At 45.1% G+C, this 27,644-nt stretch overlaps 1 protein-coding gene across 1 annotated transcript in view; it reads right to left on the reverse strand.

Moving 5' to 3' along the window:
* Window positions 1–27,644, reverse strand: part of SamDC (S-adenosylmethionine decarboxylase) — a 186,151-nt gene that overhangs the window by 10,982 nt on the left and 147,525 nt on the right. Inside the window, exon 9 of the mRNA XM_065451714.1 lies at window positions 12,508–12,588. Coding sequence (XP_065307786.1) covers window positions 12,508–12,588 — 81 coding nt within the window. The remainder of the gene's footprint in view (window positions 1–12,507; window positions 12,589–27,644) is intronic.

A 27,644-nucleotide genomic window follows, 5' to 3' on the forward strand; every position in this document is an offset into this window, starting at 1 on the left:
TACCCCCAAAAACTGGGAGCATGATCCATTTATTTCTACATACTGCTTACGACCAGTCAGCTATGAATTTATTCAGTTTATGATCTGTAGTGGTATTCTGAGAAGTTTCATTTTATATATTAGTTTCGAATGAGGGACTCTGTCGAACGCCTTACAATAATCTAAGAAAATAGCATAAACTTGACCACCCCCATCCCGCACGGAAGCGAGCTCATGGACAGTGACTACTAACTGTGTGGTTGTGGAGTAACCTTGTCTAAAAGCATGCTGATTAGTCGTGAGTATATTATTTCTCTCCAAAAAATTATTCAGGTAAGTGACTATGATGTGTTCTAAAGTTTTGCAGCAGCAAAACTGAACTTTCCTGAACATATCTGAACTTTCCAGCAAATTTTTCGTTGATGTGCCTACGACCGCTGAAGTGAGCCTGTAGCAAGCCTCGTGATAACTTCCATAGTGGCCTTACCGCGAGTTTTTAAATTTTCTTGCTAGCCAAAGTGCATCTGTAAGTTGAATTGCTTCACTCTTTTACTGGCTATGGTGTGCCGTAACTTCTAATGGCTGAGCTTGTATGATCAAATTATTGAGTCTTAGCAGTTTTTAGTTAAGCACATCAATGCAAACAAATGAGTGCATTTGGAGTGAAACTTGTGATCTTCCTGCAGCTGTTTTATTGAAATAAATGTTGTACTTCTACAGAGACTCAATGATTCAGCAGCCTGCGGAAGTTAGTTCTGTAGCTTCATTTGTGTTAGAACAAAAAAGGTACAACTTGCATGTCCCGACTGATTATACTTTATACTATATGTTCTGATATGCATTTTTATCAATTTCTACGTGATGTATTAGTTTACCGTAGCAGGGAATTATGTACAGTGCTTAGATTCACTGCAGCCTTCTTTATTATGCTTTGAGATGCGGTAGGCTGCATTCCTGGCCTTTCTCGGTACTTCAGCTTATGAATGACAAAAATGTTTGGTCGCCTTATTGGACTGCTAGGATGGATCTTCATGAGCCATGCAGTTCCGTTTCATCATTGCCCCACAAGCCAACACAAAACCAGGCCAAGCATACTTTGTTAATGGTATGTAAAAATGCAGCAGGCTTGCTGCACTACTAGTGTACAATCTGAGGAAGGTCTCTGTTATGTTGATTTATAGTAAATATGGATCCCCTGTGGATATCCTAAATCCACAACCAAATGTCCAAGAAACGTCCTTTGTACAATTGCTGACACATAATGTCCCAGAAGCGTCCTCCATCCATACAAAAATGTCCTTAAGATGTACTCTGGATTATACAGTAAGAATAATCTATATTTAAACACCTCTTGGATGCCCCAATATCCCATTATGACATTCACGAGACATTTCTAGGAATGTTGATTCGTGTGCATGAGATGATCCCATGGAGAGAAAGAGAGATAGCAAAGAGAGGAAAGGCAGGGAGGTCAACTGGACGAAAGTCTGGTTTGCTACCCTACACTGGGAAAGGGGAAAAGAAAGAGGAAAGCGGGATAGAGGGAACACTGTGTGTGCACACACCAAAGCGCCTGGAAATCAGTCAAGCCCAAGCAAGTGCCCTGCTGATACTTTAGGCTGCCATCATGTCTGAAGCTGATCTTGGTACTTCCCCATAGCTGGTGATGTATGTTGAAGTCACTTGTGAAGACCAAGGAGCCACTGGTCATCAGCAGTATGTTGCTGTACATGGCAGTACATCGTTAAAGTAAAACACAGCTTTCTTGACTTCAGTGCGAATAGAATGCTGCAGGTGAGCCATGTGCCTACTCAAGACTTGCAAGTACTGAATTGAGAGCTACCAGCACTTGCATTGCACTTCGCACTAACGAAGTGTGCAGGTTATTCAAGAGCATTCGAAAAGTATTAATCAGAGACCAGAACATCATAACCACTCGCCGGCTTTCTTCAGGCAATTTGTCAGGAACCCGCGCTGTGCACTCTACAGCGGTGCACAGCTGTATCACTTGACGTGTCTCCGGCTGTGGCATTGGCTGTGGCATCGACTGTGGCTTCCACTGTGGCTGCGGCTTTGGCTGTGGCTTTCGCTGTGGCTTTCGCTGTGGCTTTAGTAGGGCAGACTAAGTTGTACGAGTCTCCGCCATGACTTTGCCAGATTTAGATTCAATTCCACCAGGCCTAGGGGGCAAAGGAGATGGCGTTGTCGGATGGGGCGTACTCTTTACAGAGGCAACAGCGTTTTTTGAAGTCTGACGGTGCTGGGAATGTCGCTTTCTAACGGCCGCAACAGCTTCCCTACAAGACGAGCAGTCCCTCGCCATCTGCTTCAAGACCGCCTTTCCCTCCTTCGTTTTGGGGCATTCCTTCGAGGAAGCATCATGGGACCCAAGGCAATTGGTGCATTTCAGAACTGTGGCTGCACAGGAGTCTGCAGCATGGGGCTCGCTGCAGCATGAGCAAACTCTCATGTTCTTACACACGGCACTCAGGTGTCCCAGCCTCATACAATTGCGGCATTGGAGTGGCCTTGGGAGAAATGGTCGCACAGGGTATGCTCTCCCCTCGCTTGCCCACCTTGACAAGCGAAGGGAGAGCCTTGCCCTTGAAAATCCCAGGGACATCCAAGGATCGTCCACAGGCTTCTTACGCATGTCCTAGGGATGTTGAACTGTCCCATATGGGACATGTGGTCGACATTTGCGGGACATTGGTGGTCCAATGGGTTAAGTACACGTGTTAGTATTCATTACTTCTGGGGCAACTGATCTACCGAATTATTCCAGTTGCACTTTTCATTCCATCTCCGAAATTACTGTTACCTAGCAATGGAATATACAAGTTACTTCAAGAAATAAAACAACTCTTCTCCCATGCCTGACAGAATTCAGATATGACTGCGGTGCAAGTTAATTCACAAGTCTCTTGATGGGAAATTGTGAATGCAGCGCCCATTCATAAGGGTTAGGGGCACAGGTAGGAACTAGTGCCGGCCTAACAAAGTAGACAGCTTTAGAATAGCATTCGTCGCCTTACGTGCGTTAAATGTAACACCTTTGCGGGACGTTACGGTGCGTGTCCTTTCAAGTCTTTTACTTTACCTTATAGGAACACAAACATTAAAAAAACGCTATAAAACAGGGCTCTGTCTCATGCCAAACGTATCCAAGCCAAGACGATCCATTAACAACTACCCTGCTGTTGCTATGCGGACGCGTCTCATTAGGCGTATGGGCACCAGAATCGCCGAACGATCTCAGAAAATGGACATACTATACGCTCATAATTAACCTTTTAGGTGAATTTAGAGAACGCGAAAGCTCATTACAATAGTTACTGGCAATCAACGCGAGTGAGAACGTAGCCATGAGAATTCACACTGAAGTGGGAGCCATGGGTGCCACCATGTTTGACAACATTATTTCTTAGCGTCTGTAAACATTACAGATGTTAAACTCGCCAAATAACACAAGTCACCATAGCGCACATAAACTGCCGAAACCCAAAAACGTTCAGAGCATGCACAGTTAGGACAACGCTCTTGCTTTACGTACCTAATGCTTTTACGTTCGATTGCAAACACTAAACTAAAACTGTCTAGTGTGTTTGATTTTGTGCTGTATTTTACAATAATTTCATGCTGCTGACAAAATTTTGTCTGTGAAACAGGCTTAGCCACTGGCACTTAGGCTCCGCAAACAAAGCAGCCTCTCAGTAGCAAGGAGCACGAGTTTGCAAACAGCGAGGGTGCATATTTTTTTTTTAAAGTTCCACCCCCCATTCCTGAGCTTATCGCTTGGCAGCGAATGCGATGCATGACGTAGAGTCAAATGCCTCTCAGTTTATGGGAAACAGATGCAGTATAATAAGGCACAAATTAGAGGAAACAGGCAACTAGCGGAAATTACTCAATTTTCCGAAGCTACCATGAGCCAAATATACCATCATTTAGCATAGCAACTTACTAGTTTAATTTTTTATCAAAGACTATGTATTTGCAATGTTCCAACATTATGTTAAAATAAACCAACTTCCTAATAAATGCATGTGCATATCATTATTCTATATTCGATACTATAGTCGGGTACAACTTTAGAAGAAAGGGGAGCCCCCGCCCAGAATACAGAAGCGCGACAGTCGATTGCCTACGCGACCAAAATAATCCCGCTCAAAAAATCATGCTTCTGAAATACGCGATTCTCGGTATAAATAAAGACTATTTTGATGACTGGTTTAGTAGAGCTCTCATGTGCTACAGCACATGCCGGATCGCAACAGAAAAGTAACCCCATGCCTTCCACAACACTGCATGTCGTCTGCTCTTTAGCTTCATTGCAAGTGACAAAAGTAGAAAGTGCAGCTTTGCATGACTTTAGCGCTTGCTTACATGTACACGGCACATTTAATACTCCTTTTAAGAGCTTAAAATGAATCAGTTGCTATTGAACAGGTACTTATATAAAACAATGCGCTTATCACAACCATTACAAATCTTGGGCGTGAATACTCGAGGCAGGAAAGGTACAAAAATTCTTCATTTATCGTTTTAAATAAATACTCTTGGTTTTAAATAACGTAAAATTTATATTTTTTGGTTTTGCCTATTGACAAATTTTTTTCCTTCTCTTCTTTTTTTTTTCTTTTTCCAAGCCTGCAATCTCGCCAGTTCGTGCAAGGCATTCTGTGCGAGTTTTCTGACATGGAGACCAGCGAGGTGACATCGGAATGCGATCCTTTGTTGCCGAACTAACCTTCTGTCGCCTCGATGCCCACATCCCCAAGGAGCCTCGACAAGAAGAACAAGAGTGGCCACATTCTGAACAGCGATTCACGCAACATGATCCTCCACTGCTACACGTATTGGCATACCAGGGAGCCTGAACACAGTGTCAAGGCGACGACAAAGTTTGTCGCTGAGATGTTCGGCGTCAGCGAAAGCACCGTGTTCAAGATGAGGAGAGAGGTCAAAGAGTCGCATATTTCAGGTGGCAAACTGTAGAAGCCCTGGCAAAAGCACCCACGAAATGCGGAGAAAAGAAGATGCAGCACGAAGTAAGACAGCTTCACGTTGTGCACGCTGAGGTAATGTGTGCACGATTTCTTTTGCCGCAACGAGGTACCAACGGTCAAGAAGATAATGAGCGAGTTCTCGAAGTGTATGGATCTCCCATTACTGAAGCGGTGTACTGTGCGTCGCCTGCTTGTCGAGATCGGATTCAAGCACGAGAAGAGGAGCCGCAATTCGCAGCTTATCAACCGGGATGACATTGCTGAATGGCGGAATTGCTACTTTCGTGACGTGGAGCACTATCGGGCGGAAGGCCGAAAATCTTTTGCCTGGACGAGACATAGGTGACGGCGGGGCACACCCAGTCAAGTGCAGACGCCCATACGCTCGAGGAAAGGGCTTGTCGACGGGTCTGAAACAACCTTCTGGAAAAGGCCAGCGCCTGATTGTGACGCACATCGGCAGCGAGGACGGCTTCATCAACGGCTGCTTAGATATATTCCGAGGCCAAAAAACAGGCGACTACCACGAAGAAATGGACGGCAGTCACTTCGAGGGATGGTTTAATACCATTCTGCAGAAGTTGCCTGCTGGTAGCGTCGTCGTTTTGGACAATGCACCTTACCATTCTCAGCGAGAAGAGAACATGCCAACAACAGCTTGGACAAAGGAAAAAATACAGGAGTGGCTCAAAAGCAAAACCATCACCTACAGCAAAAGGATGGTGAAAAAGCAGCTGCTTCAGTTGGTAGCATCTGTAAAACCACACTTTCTGAGCTACACTGTAGACAATGCAGCTGAAAGGGCAGGTTGCATTGTACTCGGGCTCCCACCATACCACTGAATTTAATCCTATTTAGCTCGTGTAGGCAAAGGTGAAAAATAGCATCGCTGCGGACAACAGAGACTTCAAGCTGTGCACGGTCGAACACGTCTTAAGGAAAAATCAAGCACGTAACGGCGGAAGACTGGAGGAAGAACATTCGCCACGTGATGGACCTGGAGGCAAAGTTCAGGCTTGATACGTCTGGAAGTGACCACATCCAACCCATCGTCATCCAACTGGGTGAGGGTGATGGGTGAGGGTGACAGTGAAGAAAGCGACTCCGACTGCGAGCTGTCCAGCATTGAGCCACTCAAAGCATAACAGCTTCTTATTAATGAAAGAATAGCCCTTATTAGGGCTAACAAAATTTTGCCAGTGGGTTCGCAGCAGCCAAGCATTCCCCCGCGACCTCTCAAATAAGCAATTCATATGACGACATATTCCTTTTAATGGAAGCGCAATTCTGAAAAAGCAACGTCCTGCACAGATTGTGCTCAATATAAATATTGGCATGGAAACTTGCTTAAATGCTGGAAGATATGAATGCAAATACAATTATTAGCCTTGAATAACTATGTGGGGCCCAAAATGCTCATTTGGGCCGCCACGGTTTAGCTTCACACGAAAAAGCAGTAGTCAACGTGACATTGACAGCCACTCTTTGCAGCCTGCACACCAAAGCACATTCATGTGGTTGTATTGTTTATTTTGGTTATCTGGCTCACGCAAATAATGTGAATAAGAGAACAGTTATAAAACATAATTGGCTTAGCGAGGCCCAGAGTGCTCACTAGGGCAGCCATTCTCGAGTTGACAGGCCCTATGGTGAAGTAGCAGCAGCCGAGGTGAAATTGACCACCAATGTCGGCAGCCTGCGTGTCGAAAGGAAAACAATAGCAGTCGTGTTGGAGCCATCGTCAAGTTTATATGCCCCTAAAGGCCAATACATGCAACCAAGCAATAACTAAAACATACTGTCGGCTTGGTTTACTCCACCACACAGTCACTTATTTGTTCAAATGGCTTGATGAAATTAAGAGCAATGCAGAGTGACATGCCCCTGTTAGGCAGGCCTGCTTACAGGTAGTTGTTCCAGCCTGCTGAGATGAATAATGCCATTGTCAGAAGCCCCAAAATACTCTCTTGGGCAGCCACCATCGAGCATGATGGGCCCTGTGATGAAATAACAGTAGTCGAGGCACACTTAAAAAAAAAATTTTAATTATGGGGTTTTACATGCCAAAACCACTTTCTGATTATGAGGCACGCCGTAGTGGAGGACTCCGGAAATTTCGACCACCTGGGGATCTTTAATGTGCTCCTAAATCTAAGTACACGGGTGTTTTCGCATTTCGCCCCCATCGAAATGCGGCTGCCGTGGCCGGGATCGGGGCACGCTTGAAAGGCACCTTTGGCAGTACGCATTTCAAAGTGCAGTCATGCGTAGCCATTGTAGGTGAAATAGCAGCAGTCAATGCGAAACTGACAGCCACTGTTGGCAGTTTGCATGCCAAAGCATAATTATGTGGTTGCATTATTTTGGTAATCTGGCTCAGGTAAGTAATGCGAATAAGAGAACAATTATCAAGCATCATTAGCTTAGCGAGGCCCAAAATACTCATTCAGGCAGCTATTAATAGCAGTAGTCGAGGGCACGCTTAAAAGGCACCATTAGCAGTCTGCACGTCAAAGCGCAGCCATGCGTAGCCATTGCTGGTGAAACGGCAGCAATCAACACGAAATTGACCGCCACTTTTAGCAGTTTGCATGCAAAAGAACATTCATGTGGTCGCATTCCTTATTTTGGTTAAATGGCTCAGGCAAGTCATGCAGATAAGAGAATAATTATCAAACATCATTAGCTTAGTGAAGCCCAGAAAACTCATTTGGGTAGCTCTAATAGCAGTAGTCGAGGGCAGGCTTGACAGACACCGTTTGCAGTCTGCACATCAAATCACAGCCATGCCACAGCCACTGTTGTATTTGTTTATCTGACCAGGCACGTAACACAAATGTAAGCACAATTTTTCACCCTGAATAACTCTGCTAGCATTGTTTGGACTAAGAAATGCTGAGTAAAGTTGAATGTGTTTTATTGAGGCAATTATTGAATTGACAAGCCATCAGCATAGCGATCGACGGGCAGGTTCAGACAATGACATTGGTGAAGTAATAAATGGTGAAAGTTGCAAAAGCTCTCAATGCACTGCTTTGCTGGGCTCCTTTCACTGAAAAATGCCTTTGTAAAGATGAAAGCGTCAGACAAGAAATGACGCCCCACTTCACAATGTTATTCGTGTTGAAAATTTTTACCAGCATATGTGATGGGCAGCGAAAGCATCTGGTTACTAAAACTGAAAGCATGAAAAATGCAACAGCATAGCAAGGTGTTTCACAATATGCAGCCTTTCATGTGCACTTCTGGTGAGCTGGCACATGCACTGATGCATAAGCATGAACCGAGGTAAGAGGCAAAGTTACTGTGCAACCCACGTGACGGTTTTATCAAAATGTATCTGTAAGCCTTTCTGTTTTCACAGGCAATAAAAATTTGTTTTGAGCAAGTGGGTTAATCACATTGCGGCAACAACACAAGCGAGGACAGAAAACACAGCGAGCAGGGAGATTGATAAGACAAGGTAGACCAGTGAGAAAGGCTTTAATGAGATGGAAGAGGCCAGCCCTGCAGTCCACAGGAGTTAGTGCTTTGAATGAGATTGGGTAATGAAAATGTGTAAAAACACTTTGCCGAAAGAAAACTAGCAAAAGCAAATGCTAATATAAAAGGACAGAAGTAAAGAGTAAGTGCAAAGACACATGGAAGCATGGACATTCACACACAAACGTGAAAACTAAGAAAATCTCAAATGTAAAGAAATGTGCGAAATAAAAAAAATTAGACAAATGCAAGAAAACACACATGGGTAGAGGTATTAGGAGCGTGTTCACAAGCTGCTGTGCCAGCCTTCTTGTATGTTTTTTTTTTCTTTTTACCGTTCTCTTAACATTGTCTTTGGAATTTTTAATTGCAACATATCACAAGAACCGAAAAGCAGCGCGAAGCTATGTTGTGGGAAACCATATCGAGCGGTGGCAACACAACTTATGCGTGACTGTGCCACAGCACGCACTCTGCAGCTTGCGAGCGCGGTGAGCACTGGTGAACAGCAGTCAATCGACGGTGCTACACAACGATCGAACACCGCCGTTAGACGCTTGGCTATCTCGCTGCTGACAGCGATCGTTCGCGCTAAGTTGATGGCGACAAAGCTTTGCGTTGAAGGCTTCTGCAAATATTTTCTGTTGACTCGCTCGTAGGTTTGTTTCATGCGCGGACGCTTTTCTAATTTCTCCTGAAAATGGTTTTGCTCCATCACTTCACCCCGTCCGACAAAAAACGCAGTGACACATTACACGAACACACCCACCGCTGACAGTAGGCACCAGTCTTTGGAAAACTATTCTCGTCGTAACTTCACTCGGGAGCGAAATAAAACAACATGGAACAAACACGCAGGATGTGTGTTTGCAGCGGTCGCCGTGGGATACTGTTTTCAGGCAAAGCGTAGCGCAGCATCAGCGATGCTCGCTGCAGCGTTTCTTCGCCAGATCACGGCTTAGAATAAATGCACGTGGCACAAATGCCGCATCGTAAGCTTGCAGTAATATTTCCGGCATGATAGACAATCGCAAACAGTTTGGGAATTCACTGTGACTAGGGGCTGATGCACACAGCTGACGCGACTTGGCCCAGTTCGAAGCGCGGCAGCCATCTTCTCCGTCGGCGGGGTCACCGGCCGTCCGGCTCATGACATCACTCCCGAGTGCGTGCCCGTTGGCGGATGCTCGTGTGCATCCGCCTTGGAGGAGTAAACGCCCCCTTTTTTCTAAAGTTGTACCCGACTAAGTATTTTTATTCGATGCGCATCCAAAAATTTTTATGTTCGCACACCCCTAGTTTCCACACAACATATCCTGTTCATCTGATAACCACTTACACACTGACTGCATTATTCTGCATTTTCATAAAGTTTTCGATCAAGGGTCTCGCACCCATTTTTTACCGAATCTATCTGTCTGCCCAGTAGCATTCTTTCTCAGCTCCATAATTATCTAATAGATCTCAAAAGGTACTGATTAATGGTACCCATTCTGACTCCGTTTCAGTTACTTCTGGCGTCCCGTGAGAATACCTGCTCGGTAAACTGTTATTCGTGGTTTATATTAATGTTTACACACACACACACACACACACACACACACACACACACACACACACACAGTTTATATTGTATAAAAATATTATAAATTTAATTATATTGTATTATATTAACGTAACAATATTAGCAAAAAGTTGCCTCAAAGATTAGGCTACACGCAGATGATTGCATTGTATACCATGAGATTAAAGTGGCCCTGAACCAGCCCTTGGGCTTGGTCAAATAACATAGTCCACGGGTAGCATACGCTGCTGTGAACATCTCAGCCAAATTTTGCTGCGGTACGCGGTGCGTGGACCTCACAAGTGGATTGTGAAGTCCCCTTTCTCTCAAATCCTTGTCCTCACTCCCCTCTGGATGCTTTATTTCGTCATTCCCTTACACGACTGCTACTGTCCGATAGCTGATATCAAGCTGCGGTCGGCTACATGGCGTAGATACTGTGGTCGCCACGGGGTGCCACCACGAGTCCATCGGCGAAGCGCACTGCGGCTCACTGGGGACAACCACAAACCGCATTTGGCTTATGTTTAGCACGTCATAGGCACCAAAGGCGTAAGTCATGGTGTCTACGTTAGCATCATAAATGAAATTTGAACTGCGCCCCGTGGTGACATTTAGGAGGAAGAGCTGTGTGGGCATGCCCCCCTCTGCCGTCGCAGTGCAAGGCACTGAAGAAAGAGCGGGAGCATGGCAGAGGCAGTGTTTGACCACCAACAACTCCGCTTCTACTGAACGCATTGGTGCGCTTCTTGTAGTAACGTATTTGTGGTAACGCAAGTAAAAGTAGCCTACTGTTACTTCAAGTGCCTTTCTCCACTTAGATAAAAAGTAGTTCAGGGCAACTTTAAGGATTACTCTGATACAACATCACAGTTCAATTTCAATCAAATCTGTACATGGTGCGAAAAATGGATCATGAAGTTAAACAGAAGTGTAAATAGGCACATTTCACTTGCAAACAGACCACGTAATAGAAGAATTCTACAAGTTAACCATACAACTTATTTAGATGCAATGTTTTCATTGGACATTATACATGGACACATTATACATGGACATTACACATTGGACACATGGACATTATATATAACCTGCTAAAGCTGGATGAGTTGTGAATCTTATTAAAATAAACTTCAAACACTCTTCTTGGCCCATTCTTGAATATGTTTGCGTAGGTTGAGAACCACATACTAAAGTACTGGAGAAGAACTTGGAAGTCATTCAAAACTGCACAGCAAGATTTGCAACAAAGCAGTACCAACACTTGAGTAGCATCCCGGAAATAAGCAGCTTAGTTGGCCTGCCTTTTTCAACACAACATGCCTTTTTTCGTCTAACTTTCTTACAGGATATGCTGCTAGTTCCCGGCATAAGTTTTTGCATTGTATATTTTGTCATTGTTGGCCGACGTTTTTGTTATCACATGATACAGGTTGAATGCAGCACAACACAGCCTGTCTGTGAAGTTGTCGGGATCACTGAAATCGTGATATGGCTGCAAGCATGCACTATCCATCAGCTGCAGGTATCTCGAACAAACATACAGGTGACATCTAAGTTTGCCCTATTTCTGCTGCATTCGCTGCAAGATTGAATAAATGCAGTGCAAGACACGATTTCAAGACCTACGGTGGTTGGTCGTTCTGACAACCGTAGGTCTTATAATCGTATCTTGTGCTGTGATTTTTCGTACTTTTTTTCATTGGACAGCTGGGCGAAAGTTAGATGGGAATCCCTATACATTAAATCCTGCTGACGAACTCATTTCCCTAGCCACAGAAAGTATAGCCGTGCCCTACCCACAAGTTCTAATACCTTGCAATCAACAGGCTTCAAAGGAAGCTTGGGAATCTTTCTTTTGCTAATGATGAAGATGTATACCAGAGTGCCTATGCCCTCTGGTCAGAACAAAAGTTGTTTTATGAACTCTATTCTGTAACATGAATAGTTTTTCTGTCTTCATTTGACAGTTATATTCTGCCTAATTATATTTCCCGTATTTCTTTACAAAATGAGTGTAAACATTGGTCTGTCTTGCTTCTCTTCTGTTTACTGCACGCAGCTCAAGTGCTGTTTATGCATCTTCTTCCTGATCTTCCTTGCTTCAGATGAGCCAGAAGTTCAAGAGCCACTAAAACAAGCCCCCCCATATCTGCTTCTCCGACAACTAACCCCTCTTTTCCAGCAATAACCAAGCTTTTAACAGAGCTCTTCGATTACACCAAAACTTCCCAAAGTCCCCATGTGGACACAATGCTTCGCAAACAGCATGAGGGTCAGCTGACTGTCGCATAATACAGAAAGCCAGCTAAATGGGTCTATAAAGCTCCAAATTATTGCCTCCCTTCTTATGGATTTTGCTCACAAAAACCGGGTTTGGTGCAAAGTCCTCATTCTGACATTCATTTGTACCATGCACAGCTCCACGTAGAAGTTTGTTCTAGAAAGAGTATTGCTCCTGTGTCAACTTACCTTGTTTGCAAACAGTGTCATCACAAATTTGCCTGGAAGAAACATCTTCAGCAGAGTAGTAACCAAGTCATGGTAGTTGTCCTAAAAGAAATAGCAATGATTTATCAGTACCATTCTAACACAATGTAGTTATGACTCACACATGATATATTTTCTGCAAGATGTGAAAACATTGCAGGTTGTTCTCACTTGATGGCCAGTTACAGGCAGGGTAAACAGGCAAACAGAATTTTACTGGTACACTTGCCTGAGCAAGTCAAGCATTGCAGATGGCTGGCAATGCATAAGCACAGTGTTTAACCTAAAGTGGAGTTTTAGTCGGAACTTGTGGCAAACAAGTTCTCTCCCCATGCCACATTCTGCAGTGTGGCGATGGCGACTTGCGAAGCTCCAGGTGCCCTGGTGGCAAAACGGCTAGTGCCTACAGTGCCATGTTCCTGGACAAATCCTCCCTCCTGGCATTGAGCCACACGTGAAAGCACATGCCACTGGGACATACCCCGATTGGCCACTGTAGAGTGCTTCCTCGTCACTGCAAATTGCTCACCGGCCCGCTGACGAGTGGGTTACGTGGGACTCCCGCGACTTATCATGCTTGGTGGACATAATTAAGGAAAAATGAGACATCCACCCAATCGTAGCAATTGTTACAAATTGCTATGCCAAACTCTTGCCTTTGCTTCGAATTGTTGACAAATTTGCCCGGTCATCTGCTAGCTGCTATCTGCGATCAAATATCAAGTGAAACCTGGTCGGTACTGCCTACGAAAGAATTTAATACCCAGGCCACGTTCTCGTACAAAATATGGCGATCAAAAACTAAGCTTTATGATACCAGACCTTCTCAACGAATATCCGGAAATTGCTGAAGCGCTCGTTACAGCTACCTCAGTGCACATTTTCAGAAAAATGCTCAAAAATTTTTTCCTTAACACAGACTAAAAATCGTGCCGGACTGATCCCAGTTGGTTTCCTCTTACTCTGTGTCTTGGCTTTTCATTGTTAAAGTCCGATATATTTTCTGTACTAGGACGATAGTTGCGACATACATGTACAACGTATCAAATTATATGTGCATTTATGTTATTGATGTGTATGTGTATTTATGTTATTATGTTATTGATTTATGTTATTGATAAGGAACACTTATTGATGTTTAAGTTCTACCGTGTTCCAAATTGAGCCTATTGTAGTCAATACTTTTGTTATTATTGTTCTTGTGTGACTGCTGCTGCCAAGGGTGGCGAGGCCCAGTCAGGCCACGTTCAGTGCCTTTTGTCGCGTCCCCCAAGGCATTTCTGTAAGGAATGTCTTGAATAAATGAATAAAGAAAGAAAGAAAGAAAGAAAGAAAGAAAGAAAGAAAGAAAGAAAGAAAGAAAGAAAGAAAGAAAGAAAGAAAGCTGCCTGGTTAGCTCAGATGGTAGAGCGGCTGCCCCAGAAAGGCAGTGGTCCCAGGTTCAAGTCCCAGACCAGAAAAAAATTTTCTTCAACTGCAAGGCTTTTCTTTTGAGGAACCTGTACGGGTTTCCTTTGTGGCAATTGCTACGATTGGGTGGATGTCTCATTTTCCCTTAATTAATTACTTCTCTCCACCATGCGGGTTTCCGCACAACTATTACATCAAAGTGCTTGGTGTACCCAACACAGGCTGCACAGTGGGTGTACACACTCGATCCAAGCCGCGACTGTCGCAGTGTGGTGTTCCTTAGGTTAACAAGGCTGTCTGTTGGCCCTCTGACTCCGGAGAATTCTCCGCACTGTTTCAGTGAGTTGACAAACCAAGCTGTAGCATCCATTGTGCACTGAAGAGTGGAGGAGCATCATGCCCTTTCCTCATTCCCACTCGTAGGGTGAACCTTGCGTAAACCCATCTCCACAAACTGAACTTGAGTTGATATTTTGAATGTGCTTGAACCCAAACCAAAACTCTAGCGAAATAAAATGGAGTTAGGACTGAAATGTTCTGCACAACTCAGCTATGGTCAGTGCGCTCGGGTATTCACATTTAAAGCACAGCACACATTATTCGACTGCAGGAGCTTGGTTACAGTGCAACAAATGTGCCAGCTATGCTGCATCCAAAAGCAGTGCATGGCTGCTAAGAATGACCTAGGAAATGTTGCTGTCTGTCACATCACATTACCAGTGAATGGCACGGATGCAGAAGAGAAGCAGGGGAAGAAGTCTGTGTTTGCATGACTGCACTGCTCACCGTGTGCAGAGTATAACATGCCACTCTTGGAGGCTCAGCACCAGGTGCACTGCCCTGAACTTGTTCACTCTCCGTTTCATTTCTCCAAAGCAGAGTGAAGTGAAACTGAAACTGTTGCCCCAGTTTGACACCCTGAATGCAAGATTATGTTGAACAGTATAGGGGTTTAGGTTACGTGTTATGTCTGTGCAGAGTGGTTTCAGTGACAAATATGCAACATTCCAAGAAGCTGTCCCACTGAAAAGCGTCTGCCCTACACAGTCCAGTGAACTTTCAGCAGTTAACTGAACAGATCAACAGTGAAAGGATGGCACGACAGCACATGAAAGTGACAATTAAAGGTTACAGCAACAACGGTGCTGAAATGCTGCTAGCGTGCCAAAATCAGAAACTGGCATGTGTCTTCAACATACTACTCTAAAAAGAAACACTAAATCAGTTTAGACTAGTAAAATCATTTTGGAACTGCTGTTGCATCTCTTTTTTTTTTAGGGGGGGGGGAGGAGGAGAAGTAAGCTATTAATGCAGGATGTGATGGCCAATCATCATCTTGATATTCAAGTACACCTTATAGAATTGCCTATATCTGCACCTATTTCATTGTATTTTCACACATTTACAACGTTTTTGTGCACACACTTTCTAGAAGCTTCCACTGAGTCCTTGCTTACTTCTGAACCCGCTCTGACCATTACTGTTTCAGTAAACAATTGGCTAGTGTAGAGCATGCACTGTCAAAGCATACCACATTTAGTTGAATCCAGGCCAGCCCCAATTCTGAGCCGACCGCCGAATAAGAGAACTTACCTCAAATATAGGCTGAACAAAAAAGTGAGGACAGTGTTCACAAAAGGAAACAGCATGTATTTAATATGAACATGCCGAGCTCACTCAACATTATCATCACTGCTATCCTCGTCACTATAGGCACACTGCAGTAAAGTTTGGCTGTACATGTCGCGCCACTTAACAGCAGCGGTTAGCACCCGCGAGTAGGCCGCTCCCGCCATTTCACCATTAACCCTACTGTACTCAAACCCGCCTGAAAGTCTCCTTTTCCAATTTTTTAATGGATTCACCGCAGCCTATCGGCAGCTCCTCCATGAGAAGTGTGAACAGAAAGAACAAGCGTAGATACTGCTGCGTTAAGGGTTGTTACAGTCGCAAAGGGGATGCACGTCAGCATCAAATGTTGCCGCTTCCTGTCAAAACCATATGGGAAGCAACCTGGCGGCTGAAGTGGATCATCGCAGTTCGTGTCGCTCTTGCGAATTTCTGTTGAACTAACTAAGACGTAAATGCAAAAAGAAAAGAAAAACAGCAGGCAGCATCCGTAAAAAGGCGCAACAAAGCGACAACTGCATAAAAATGCAAGAACTGATTCCCGCCGTTGCAAATTGGTTTGAATAGTTCTTTAGCTCATCTTGCTCCGATACAAATGTGCAGTGGTTGTTGTGTCAAATCCAGCTTCGAAAGCACTCCGTGTTGGAACTTAAATGCACTGTGCTTTTTGTTGTGCATTAGTAAGTCAATGCAGAGCTTCTTTCTGTGCCAAGATCAAGACGTGTATGCTGGAACCGGGATCATTCATGCCGATGTTTTCTCGCCCTTAAAACAACCGAATTAAGGTTGGAATGCACCGTAGCAGATGTCAAGTGTTTGCAAATTAGCATTTCTCTCACGCATGCTAGTGCACATTTGTTCAATCTTCAGGTTGTTTAGTCTCAGCTAATTTCTCTCTTATTTTCAAGTGGTGACGACCTCTCACATTGGAGCCCAAACGACAATAAGAGAATATGCTCGAGGCACTTTGTCAATGGAGAAAAAGCACTTGCCAATTTGCCAAAACCTCTACATTCGTGAAGTACAAGACAGGCTCCAAGTAATGAAGCTACAAATGGGGGGCACAACACCGCCAGAACAACGATGTTCACAACGCTCCTAACTTTCCAGGTACTGATGTACCTGATACCTGGACCCGTATGCCCTTCCCTGACCGCCGAAAGCCCGCCTGGAACCGCCTACCTGCACGAAACAAGTTCTCCGCCAACCCCCCTGCCTCCTATCAAGCCTAATGGCATCAGCCGCCTGTTTCCAGCACGAGCCCGGCACACTGCCTGGCAACCTTGGAACTCTCCTACGTCAGCAACCACATTGCGCGCAATATAAACAGCAAGGAATCGCCGACTATACAAGGCACAACACCGCCAGAACAACGATGTTCATAACGCTCCTAACTTTCCAGGTTTGTTATCTAACCCATTCTAAGGAATTTAGAAGTGATAATAGATGTATAGTGGCGGTGTCATGCCCCTACGACTTGAAGTGTCGCGGTGTGGTGTTGTTTTGTCGCGATGCGTTTGCCTTCGATTTTCTGTGTGAAATTATGTTGTTATTATCCGGTGACGTTGAGGTTAACCCCAGTCCATCCCGTACTGCTGAACTCCTGCCTATCCTCGACGCTATCAAACGATTAAAAAGCGTTCAAGCCGCAATTCGTGTAGAGCTTGAGCAAATCAAATCAACCCAAACTACCCAAGACAAACTTATAGCTGAAATTATGAGCCACTCAAACATTTTAGATTCAGACCAACAAGATCCAACCACCTCAACCGCTGTTAACATTATCGGCCGACTACAGCACGACATCACTACCCTGAAAGCCGCGAACATTGACGCCAACAACCGTATCTGGCGAGCCAACCTGCTCTTCTTTGGCATTGACGATTCCGATAAAGAACCTTGGAGTGATTCAGAGAACAAAATTCTAGACCTATGCAAAAATAATTTTGGGTTAACATTGAAAGCCAGCGATATTGAGAGTGCACACCGACTTGGAAGATTCTCCGAAACAAAAAAACGTCCTATAGTAGTAAAACTGGCCCACTTCAAGACGAAAGAAAACATATTGGCATGTGGGCATAAGCTAAAAGGTACACGTTTTGCCGTCAGAAGATTTTGCCCCAAGTACGCGCCTTGCACGCTCAAAATTGTTAAAATTTATCAAGCCCCAAAAATGCCCGTATAAGCTCAGCCTGGATAAGCTGCATGTAGGCAGCACATGCTATTTTTGATACTACATCCGATAGAGTCATTGAACATACCACAACAACTAACAGCAATCAAATGCCAGCTCCAACTGATACCTTATCTGACCAGCCGCAGTGACAAACAAGAAATTCCGTGCCTGCTTCATTCAAAAATCGCCCCGATTCATTTTTTAACATTAGCGTGGTTTTCACTAACATCCGCAGTGTAATTCCAAAACGTGACGAACTCGAAAGCTTCATAGACGACACCACAGCCGATATGATTTTACTAACGGAAACGTGGTTAAATAAGGACATCGGCGACCACGAAGTTTTTCCATCCTACCGCAACTTTACAGTTTACCGACACGATCGGCATGATAGGCGTGAAGGAGGTGTACTAATCGCCGTTAAAGACAGCTTACCATCATCCCTGATAAATCACGACGACAACATCGAACTAACATGGGTAAGCCTGCAGAGTACAATCGGCAAAATAGTGTTTGGAATCTGTTACCGTCCACCAGACAGTAACCCCACATTTTGCAATTTCTTACGCCTCTCTTTAGAACAAATAAAAAAAGATATGCCCGCTTCACCTATCTTCCTTTTTGGAGACTTTAATCATCCCAGCATCAATTGGCCACTACTTTCAGTACCCAACAGAACACCCTGTAGTGAACCCAAACAGTTTCTTGAATTAACACTAGACTTTAACCTCGACCAAGCAATAACATGCCCAACTAGGGGCGACATCACCCTGGGTCTCTTATTAACATCTAGCCTGGAAAACATTAAAAATTTGACTTCGCTCCCTGGCTTTAGCGACCACAACGTACTTCATATCGGCATTTCATTACCATTAAGAAAGAAAGCCCCAACGCAAAAATTAATCACTGATTACAGGAAAGCTAACTTCGATGCATTTAACCGCGAACTTGCACTCTTCTACGAAGATTTTCGACAGTCATACTCTGCTCGCTCGGTCAACGCCAATTGGGAATTATATAAAAACACTATGCTAAACTTAAAAAACATATATATCCCTACTATCCTTATAAATACTGACAAAAATAACCAGTGGTTTACGCAACACCTAAAACGTCTACTTAATACGAAAAAACGCCATTATCGAAAAGCAAATTTAACTAATAACCACAGAGCTTGGGATAGGTACGAACTAAGCGTCAAAAAATACATCAATGAATTGAATGCTTCCAAAAACAAATCTTTTTCAACCGACCTCTTATCAATCCTTCAGTCCAACCCTCGTAATCTCTTTCAGATTATCTCCCCGCCTAAGCGCCAAACTCGGCTACAACTATCAGACGACAACAATGTACTAATTGACACTGAAAAATGTGCTACAGCCCTTAATAATTTCTTCACATCAGTATTTTCTCCTGCTATAAACTTCAGTTCTGACGAATTACCATGCCACTCGCTGTCCACAATGCCCGATATCCAGATTAACGCTGATGGAATAGCTGGGCTAATTAATTAAGCTGGGCTCTAAAATTATCCTCCTCGGCTGGTTGCGATCAAATCAGCAGCAAATTACTTAAGAACACCAGTTCCCTGTCAAGCGCAATACTTAGCTTACTTTTCCAGCAATCAATCAGTACTGGTGAAGTTCCCCACGATTGGAAGAAGGCTCAAATCATTCCCGTCCATAAATCTGGTGATCAAACAAAAGCATGTAACTATCGTCCAATTTCTCTAACCAGTATCCCCTCTAAACTGCTGGAACATATCATAGCAACCAATCTAATGCACTACCTTGAATCAATTAACTTCTATTCATATCAGCATGGTTTTAGAAAACTATTATCCTGCGAAACTCAGCTCTCTGAATTCACCGATGAAATCTTGCAACACATGGACGATCACCTACAAATTGACGCCATCTTCTTAGACTTTTCGAAGGCCTTCGACTGCGTCCCTCACAATCACCTACTTGCCAAATTATCTACTCTTGGAATCCCCCCCATCACTGATTACTTGGATCGAACATTTTTTAAAAGGACGCGTACAATACACATCCGCTAACTCTCATGACTCACACCTTTCTGATGTTACATCCGGTGTCCCCCAGAGAGCAGGCTTATCCCCGCTGTTATTTTTAATCTATATCAATGACCTGCCATGTAACACAAAAACTAGACTTCGTCTTTTTGCTGATGACTGCGTCATCTACAATGCCATCCATAACCCTGGTGATTCCATTGACTTACAAGAAGACATAGACACTATCGTTTCATGGTGTGAAAAATGGTTCATGCCTCTTAACCTTAATAAGTGCCAATGTATGTCCTTTTCACGTAAGCGCAGCATAACAAATTACGCGTACCACATAAGCTCAACTACAATACCACGAACAGACTGCTATAAGTATCTAGGTGTTCACTTGACATCATTATCATGGGTTACTCACATTGAAACAATATGCGCAAACGCCTCGCGCACACTTGGTTTCTTGCGTCGCCATCTGAAATCTGCATCGCCCGCTATAAAAAAACTTGCATATCAGACATACGTTTGGCCGAAACTGGAGTACGCATCATCTATCTGGCACCCCTTGCAAGCATATCTCGCCTACGAATTAGACTTGCTGCACGTGCTGCAGCACAGAATCGTGCTGCATGCTTTATCATGTCAAACTACTCAAGTAAAACCAGCATAACTAAACTAAAACGCACATTCGATCTTCCCAGTCTCCAATCACGTCATATCATCTCGCGTCTCTGCATGCTTCACTCTTACTACTATCACCCAATAGCCAGACACCCTCGACTACAACCCCCGCCTAGAATCTCTCCCCGCCTCAACCACAGCTGTCCAATCGCGCACATTCAATGCCGTACGTCTTCGATGAAGGATTCTTTTTTTCCAAATGCAATAGCGCTGTGGAACACTCTGCCAGACTGTATTCTCCCTTCCGCTGACCACACGAGTTTCCGTGAGAAACTAACAATCCACTACACCTAGAATGGTTCGTCTCAAATGCATTTGCTTATTGACCCCTTTTAAGTAATTAATTGATAGTGATTCGTTCGCACGCATAATATGTTTTTAATAGTATTTATGTAGTATGTATTTTGTTGTATATTATGGTTTCTTTACAGTGATTTTGATGATAGTACTGCTTGCTCGGTTCCCTCCTGAGCGTTGTTTCCTTTTCTATTCTTCATCTATCTTTTCTTCCTCTTTTCCCTCTTTAGCGTGATGAAGAGTTCCTCATACTTTGTTTGCCACCGCCTTATGTAATGCCTCCGGACCTTTAAGGCTTCAATAAATGAAATGAAATGAAATGAAGTTACAAGGTGAAAAATGTCTACGGCTGCATTTGCTCACTTAAGTGGAATAAAATAACGATTTGTTAGCTTCCTTTGAGTTCAACGACGAAAGCATGCTTGCTTTGTTGTGACAAACACTTCGCGACCTGCTGTGGTTGTTTAGTGGCTGTGGCATTGGGTTGCTAAGCACGAGGTCGCAGGATCAAGTTCGGGCCACTGCGGCTGCATTCCAATGGGGGAAAAATGCAAAAACACTCCTGTACTTACATTTATGTGGACGTTAAAGGAACCCAGGTGGTCCAAGTTATTCGGGTGTCCCCCACTACAGCGTGCCTTATAATCAGGTTATGGTTCTGGCATGTAAAACCCCGTAATTTAATTTAAGCACTTCACTGCGATGTTCGTGCTGTTTACTTCTTTCGCAAAATATACATGGTTGCAGTTGTAAATTTGACATCCTTTCTGAAGCATCGGTAGTCCAAAATGGGCCTCAAAGCATTCGATTGCCTTAAAACCCCAATTTAGAACTATCGATACGTTTCAAATGAGTGCCGTATAAGCATACCTCTGTAGCAGTGGCCACCTCGGTGTTTTGCGGAACTAACACGGCGGCGCTGGCGGCTGAGCTGATCGCTGCACCTGCCGACCACTGAAGGTAGCCTGTAGCTCAAACCACATGCACGCTTGCGGATGGGCACAAGCTCGCGTTCACACGCCCATGCATGCGCAAACGCAGGTGTGGCATGGCTCGCATGCATCAAAATGTCGCGCAATCTCTGTGAACAGCTCCTCTCTGTTATCACGCGCTTATTTTCCTTATCGCTGCCATTTTCTTGTTGCAGCACACGCAAAAAGCATTTCCCGTTGCCCCCCTCCAACGACCAACATTTTAAAGCGAGATTGTTAAAGGGCCCCTCACCAGGTCTGGCCATTTTGAGCTTACAAGCGCAGAGCATACAATGCACACTAACAATCATGTTTGCAAAGAATTACATCGCTACGAACCGCGAGAAGGTCTGAAATTTCAATCCAGATGCAGTTTTCCCTTTCCTTCGTGGGAACCGCACTCCAAGCCGGACGGTGACATAGTCGCATCCCTGTGCCTCCGTAGTCATGTCCGCAGTGTGACATCGCTCGTGGTGACAAGTGACTTCGAGAATTATTGAAGGGAACATCTGTTATTTGTATGATCTGTTGCTTGAATTGACGAATTGAAGTTTAGAGAAATAAACACACACACAAATGGAATATCTGTGTATTTTTTGTTTTCCTTCACACCGAAGCAAGAGAGATGTACTTCTGCTTCATCTACTTGTTGCCACGGTCGTGCAGTCATGTGCACAGGTACCCAAACTATGCCATTTTCTACCATGTTCCAGAGCGTGATCATGCTCTGCAATACGCTTGTTCTACCTCAGTATTCATGTAGCACTGAATTATACCGCTAGTCACGTGTCCTTGTGCACAGCATGCAAAATCGTGCGCAACGCGAAACCAGACAATTACAACCGCTCACACGCAGCGGCAAAAAAAAATTAATAAAAAAACAAAAAAGAAAAAGCGAGCAGCAAAAAAAAAAAAATGAAGGCAGGGCCCGTGACGTATGCAATCTTCAAGGTCCGGTATGGGAGAACGCAGGGAAGGAATTTCACTGGCGGATGTTAGCCGGGGCGAGTGAAGAGAGTGTCTCGCTATACAGTGGAGCTCGCCTTCTGAAATCATGGGTTCGCGGCACTGAAATATTCCTACCTCAGCTATTAATGAGCTCATCCTAAAAATTTTTGTGGAAGGACGCTCCCTAGAGGACACGTAACAACTTCCAGCGTATAACCAAAATTTGCTATGGGGTCTGGTGAGGGGGCCCCTCACCAGGAGGAGCTAATGTAACAGAAAATGTGGCGGCGGCATCCTGTGCCGGCATCCGGCGTCGTTTCGGTAAAAAGATTTTCGAACCACGTATACCCAGGCCTTCCATGTGACGCATGGAATTGACTGCAGGAATTGAATTTCTGAAGCTAAAATACTGAAACGGGCAGAGATATAAGGTTATATGGGACCACCACGTATACCCAGACCTTCCATGTGACGCATGGAATTGATTGCACTAACTGAATTTCTGAAGCTAAAATACTGAAACAGGCAGAGATATAAGGTTAAATGGGTCAGTGTTTACTCTGCAGAAGATATGGCCAGAAGATATGGATGTCATCTCTTTCATCTTGTTAGTGATTGTCGTCTTTGTCCCTCTTGTGGCACTGTGACATAACCCCCGGTGGTGAAAGCGCCCACCCGGCACTTTCTAGATGGCGGCCGCATGATATGGCTTGAGACGACCCACATGGACAATATCAGTTGACATGGATGATGGGAAAGCATCGGCTGGAGCTACTTCATAAGTCCTACTCCATCAGTCACTGAGCTGTAGATGACGCGGTAAGGGCCAGAGTACCGAGGGTGCAGTTTTCCCGATAGGCTCACACTTCGTGGAGGAGTCCAAAGGTCGCCAGCAGACTGGACAACACAATGACGGTTGTCATAAAAAGACTTCTATCTTGTCTGAGACTCAGAAAGGCGATGGTGGGCAATGTGACGTGTCTGGGCAGCTGTAGCTATACTCTCGCGAGCATACTCAGACGGGGACGCAAGAGCAGTTGGCAGGAGAGTGTCGAAAGGCAATGTCGGGTCACGACCAAAGAGGAGATAGAAGGGGGAGTAGAGAGCAGTGTAGAGACGTGACAGGTTGTACGTGAACGTCACAAACGGAAGCGCAGAGTACCAGTGACACTGGTCTGAGGAGACATACATCGAGAGCATATCTGCAAGTGTTTGGTTCTGGCGTTCAGTGAGGCCGTTTGTTTGAGGGTAGTATGCTGTCGTGAACTTGTGTTTCATGGAACAACAGCAAAGTAGATCTTCAATAATCGGAGATAAAAAGTAGCGGCCCCTGTCTGTGAGAAGCTGGCGAGGAGCTCCATGGTGCAAGATGACATCTTGGGGCAGGAAGTCTGCAACGTCGGCAGCACAACTGGTCTGAATCGCTCGTGTGATGGCACAGCGAGTTGAATAATCCGTTGCAATGGCGATGTACTTATTTCCAGCTCTGGAGGTAGGGAAAGGACCCAGCAGGTCGAGGCCAACACGATAAAACAGTTCGGTGGGTATAACAATTGGCTGGAGAGCTCCAGCCAGAAGCAAAGCAGGCTTCTTACAACGTTGGCATGGTTAGCAAGCAGCAACATAACGTCGTATGGTACAGTAGAGTTCAGGCCAGAAAGTGGTTACTAGACACAGTCGCAGGTGCTGGAAACACCCAGGTAACGGTGGGGTCATCATGGAGTTGCACGAGTACAGTTGTCCGGAGATGAGAAGGAACGACTATCAGCAGTTCATGTCCTTCTGTGCGCATATTTCGACAGTATAAGATGCCATCCAAGACGAGGAACAAGCTAAGCGAGGGGTCTGACGGGCCAGAACGGAGGCAGCTAATGAGGTCACGCAAGGATGCATCACGTGCTTGCTCCTCGCCGACATGGTGAAAGGTGGAGCGTAAATATTCCAGCAGTTGCATCACTGAAGTCAGGAGCATCGATGGGGGGCCGAGACAGACAATCGGCATGCTAGCATGCCTACCTGATTTGTACACCACTGTGTAGGGTGAATTCTTGAAGATGTAGTGAAAAGCGACCTAGACAACCCGTTGGATCCTTAAGTGTCGGGAACCAACAGAGAGCGTGACGGTCCGTGGTAACAGTGAAAGGTTGACCGTATAAGCACGACTGGAATTTGCTCACTGCCCATTCGAGTGCAAGCACTCGCTCTCTGTAATGGAGTAATTGCATGCAGCGTGTGAAAGCAGGTGACTTGCGTATGCAATAACTTTGTCACGCCCACATTGACATTGAGCTAAAACCGCGATAATCCCATAGCGACTAGCATCCGTATGGACCTATGGACCTCAGTTAGGGCAGATGGGTCGAAGTGAGCAAGAATTGGCAGAGTAGTGAACAGGGTGATAAGGCGATGGAAGACAGCAGCTTGGTCAGGACCCCATGAAAAGGGTGCACCTTTCTTCAGCAGTTCAGTCAGAGGCCGAGCAATCTAGGCAAAATTTCTGATAAATGGCCAGAAATAAGAGCATAAGTCTACAAAGCTGCCGACGTCTTTGGCACAGGTCGGCACAGGAAAATCGACAACAGCACAAACTTTTGCGGGATCGGGGCGGACGCCAGATGAGTCGACGAAATGATCGAGGATAGTAATTTGGCAGCGACCATAGTGGCAATTCAAAGAATTTAATTGTAGCCCAGCAGCATGGAAGATGGAAAGAATAGACAAAAGGTGTTCAAGGTGTCGCAAAGGTAAGCGAGAACACGATGACATTGTCGAGGTAACAAAGGCATATAGACCACTTAAAGCTGTGCAAGAGCGTGTCCATCATGCACTCGAAGGTGGCTGGAGTGTTGCACAAGCCGAATGTGGCATGACTTGAATTTGATAAAGCCCATTTGGTTTAGCAAATGCAGTCTTCTCACAGTCGATGTCATCGATGGCAATCTGCCAGTAACCGGAGCACAGGCCTATCGATGCAAAATATGTCACACCCTGCAGGCAATCGAATGTGTCAACACACAGGCGGCATGGCAGTGGATAGACATCCTTTGTGATCTTGTTTAGATGGCAGTTTTCTATGCAGAATCGCCAGGTGCCATCCTTTTTTACCAAGACAACAGGAGAAGCCCACGGGCTCAACGATGGTTCAATAATGCTCTTGAAGTCAAAGTTTTGAGGGAAGCCCGTCTGGTCGGGAGGCATCATGAAGAAGGGTAAAAAGAAGGACACCGACCACTGAAAGAATACAAGAAAAAATGTTTCGGCACCCCTGACGGGAGCCTTTTTCACAATGAAATCGAGGACGTGCTTCTTTTTACCCTTCTTAATATAATGCTTTTAGCAAGCATCTTAACTTCCTGTTGTATTAGTACTCTGTGTTTGTTGGCTTCTTATGATCTGTGCTTGGCGTGTGACATGCGATAGGGCTGTCTGTGAATAGGCGGTGCATCGCCAGTATGCATGCGATGCTGAACTAAGGAGGTTTGTCCCAAAGGCCAACCGTCAAGGTAAAACATGTCGGAATAAGATGTGAGCAGATGATGAAGATCGTTGGTTTTGTGTGGGGGTAAGGTCCAGGGCCATCATCTTAGTAATGTTGTCGCACGCTGGAGGCGATGTGGCGGAATGTGAATTGCAGGCGGCGAAAGAGTTGGAGGAAGATGGAAGGGGTGAGAGGGAAGAAAAATTAAAATAAATTATGGGGTTTTACGTGCCAAGACCACTTTCTGATTATGAGGCACGCTGTAGTGGGGGACTCCGGAAATTTCGACCAGCTGGGGTTCTTTAATGTGCACCTAAATCTAAGTACACAAGTGTTTTCGCATTTCAGTGGGGCTGAAATGCGGCCGTCATGGCCGGGATTCGATCCCGCGACCTTGTGCTCAGCAGCCTAACACCATAGCCACTGAGCAACCACGGTGGGTGGGCAAGAGGGAAGAAAGGTTGTACTCGCATGACAACGACAGTGTGACGACAGAGGTCCCTTTGGGACCTCTGTCGTCACACTGTCCACAATTTACAATTCCACAATTTACCTGAGGGCAAATTCAGGAGCGGAAGGTAAGTTTTGTTAGCCTATACGGTGCCTACTTCGTGAGAAAATGGCATGCCGTGTGAAAGTAAGGCACTGACACAGGGAGTGACGACATAGTCACCATCCGGTACACAGGGGTTGGGTGCAGCAGTCATGCAGTCATATAGGTTAGTGCCTGCGGAGATAGACGAACAAAGTCAGTGCAACGGAGCTGGATCGGTACGGTGTCAGTAACATCAGGGAAATCAAGTTTGACTACACCAGCCGAGCTGTCAATTATAGCCGAGTGGGCAGATAAAAAGTCAAGGCCAAGGATCACGCCGTGAGGACAATGGTCAAGTACATGGAACAATATATATGTATGGCGACCGGCGATGCTGACACAAGCGGCACACATTCCCAGCACAGTGGGAGTTGCCCCATTAGCGACGCGTACGACGTGGGACTCGGCAGGAGTGAGCGCTTTCTTGAGCCACTTCCAGAGATCAGCGCTCATGACCGAGATGTGTGCTCCAGTGTTGATCAGGGCAGTGACAGGTAGGCGCCGGTGATGGGAAGCAGCATGAACTGTCCAGCAGTGCGACGGCTTCGAGTTTTCGAAACGTCTGCACTCACAGGTAATTTCATCTACCATCGAGCAGTCCTTAAAAACGAGCAAGTTAAACGCATCATCGGTGATGCCTTTCCGAATGTGCCTCGCTTTGTCACCCTCGAGCATACTGGTATCGATGCGGTGGCAAAGAGCTAGGACAGCAAGGATGTACACAACGTACGACTCGGTAGCTGTCTGAGCTCAACAGGATAGGTCTTTCGCAGTGGCGCACTTACGACCAACGAGCTTGCTGAAGAGGTCGCGAAGTTTTTGCTTGCATACGTCCCAGCTGGACAACCCTTCTTCAAGTGTGTCATACCAGGTGCATGCTGGTCCCTGGAGGTAGAAGAGAAGATTCGCAA

The sequence above is a fragment of the Dermacentor albipictus genome, chromosome 5 (genome assembly GCF_038994185.2).
Source record: "Dermacentor albipictus isolate Rhodes 1998 colony chromosome 5, USDA_Dalb.pri_finalv2, whole genome shotgun sequence".
NCBI lineage: Eukaryota > Metazoa > Arthropoda > Arachnida > Ixodida > Ixodidae > Dermacentor > Dermacentor albipictus.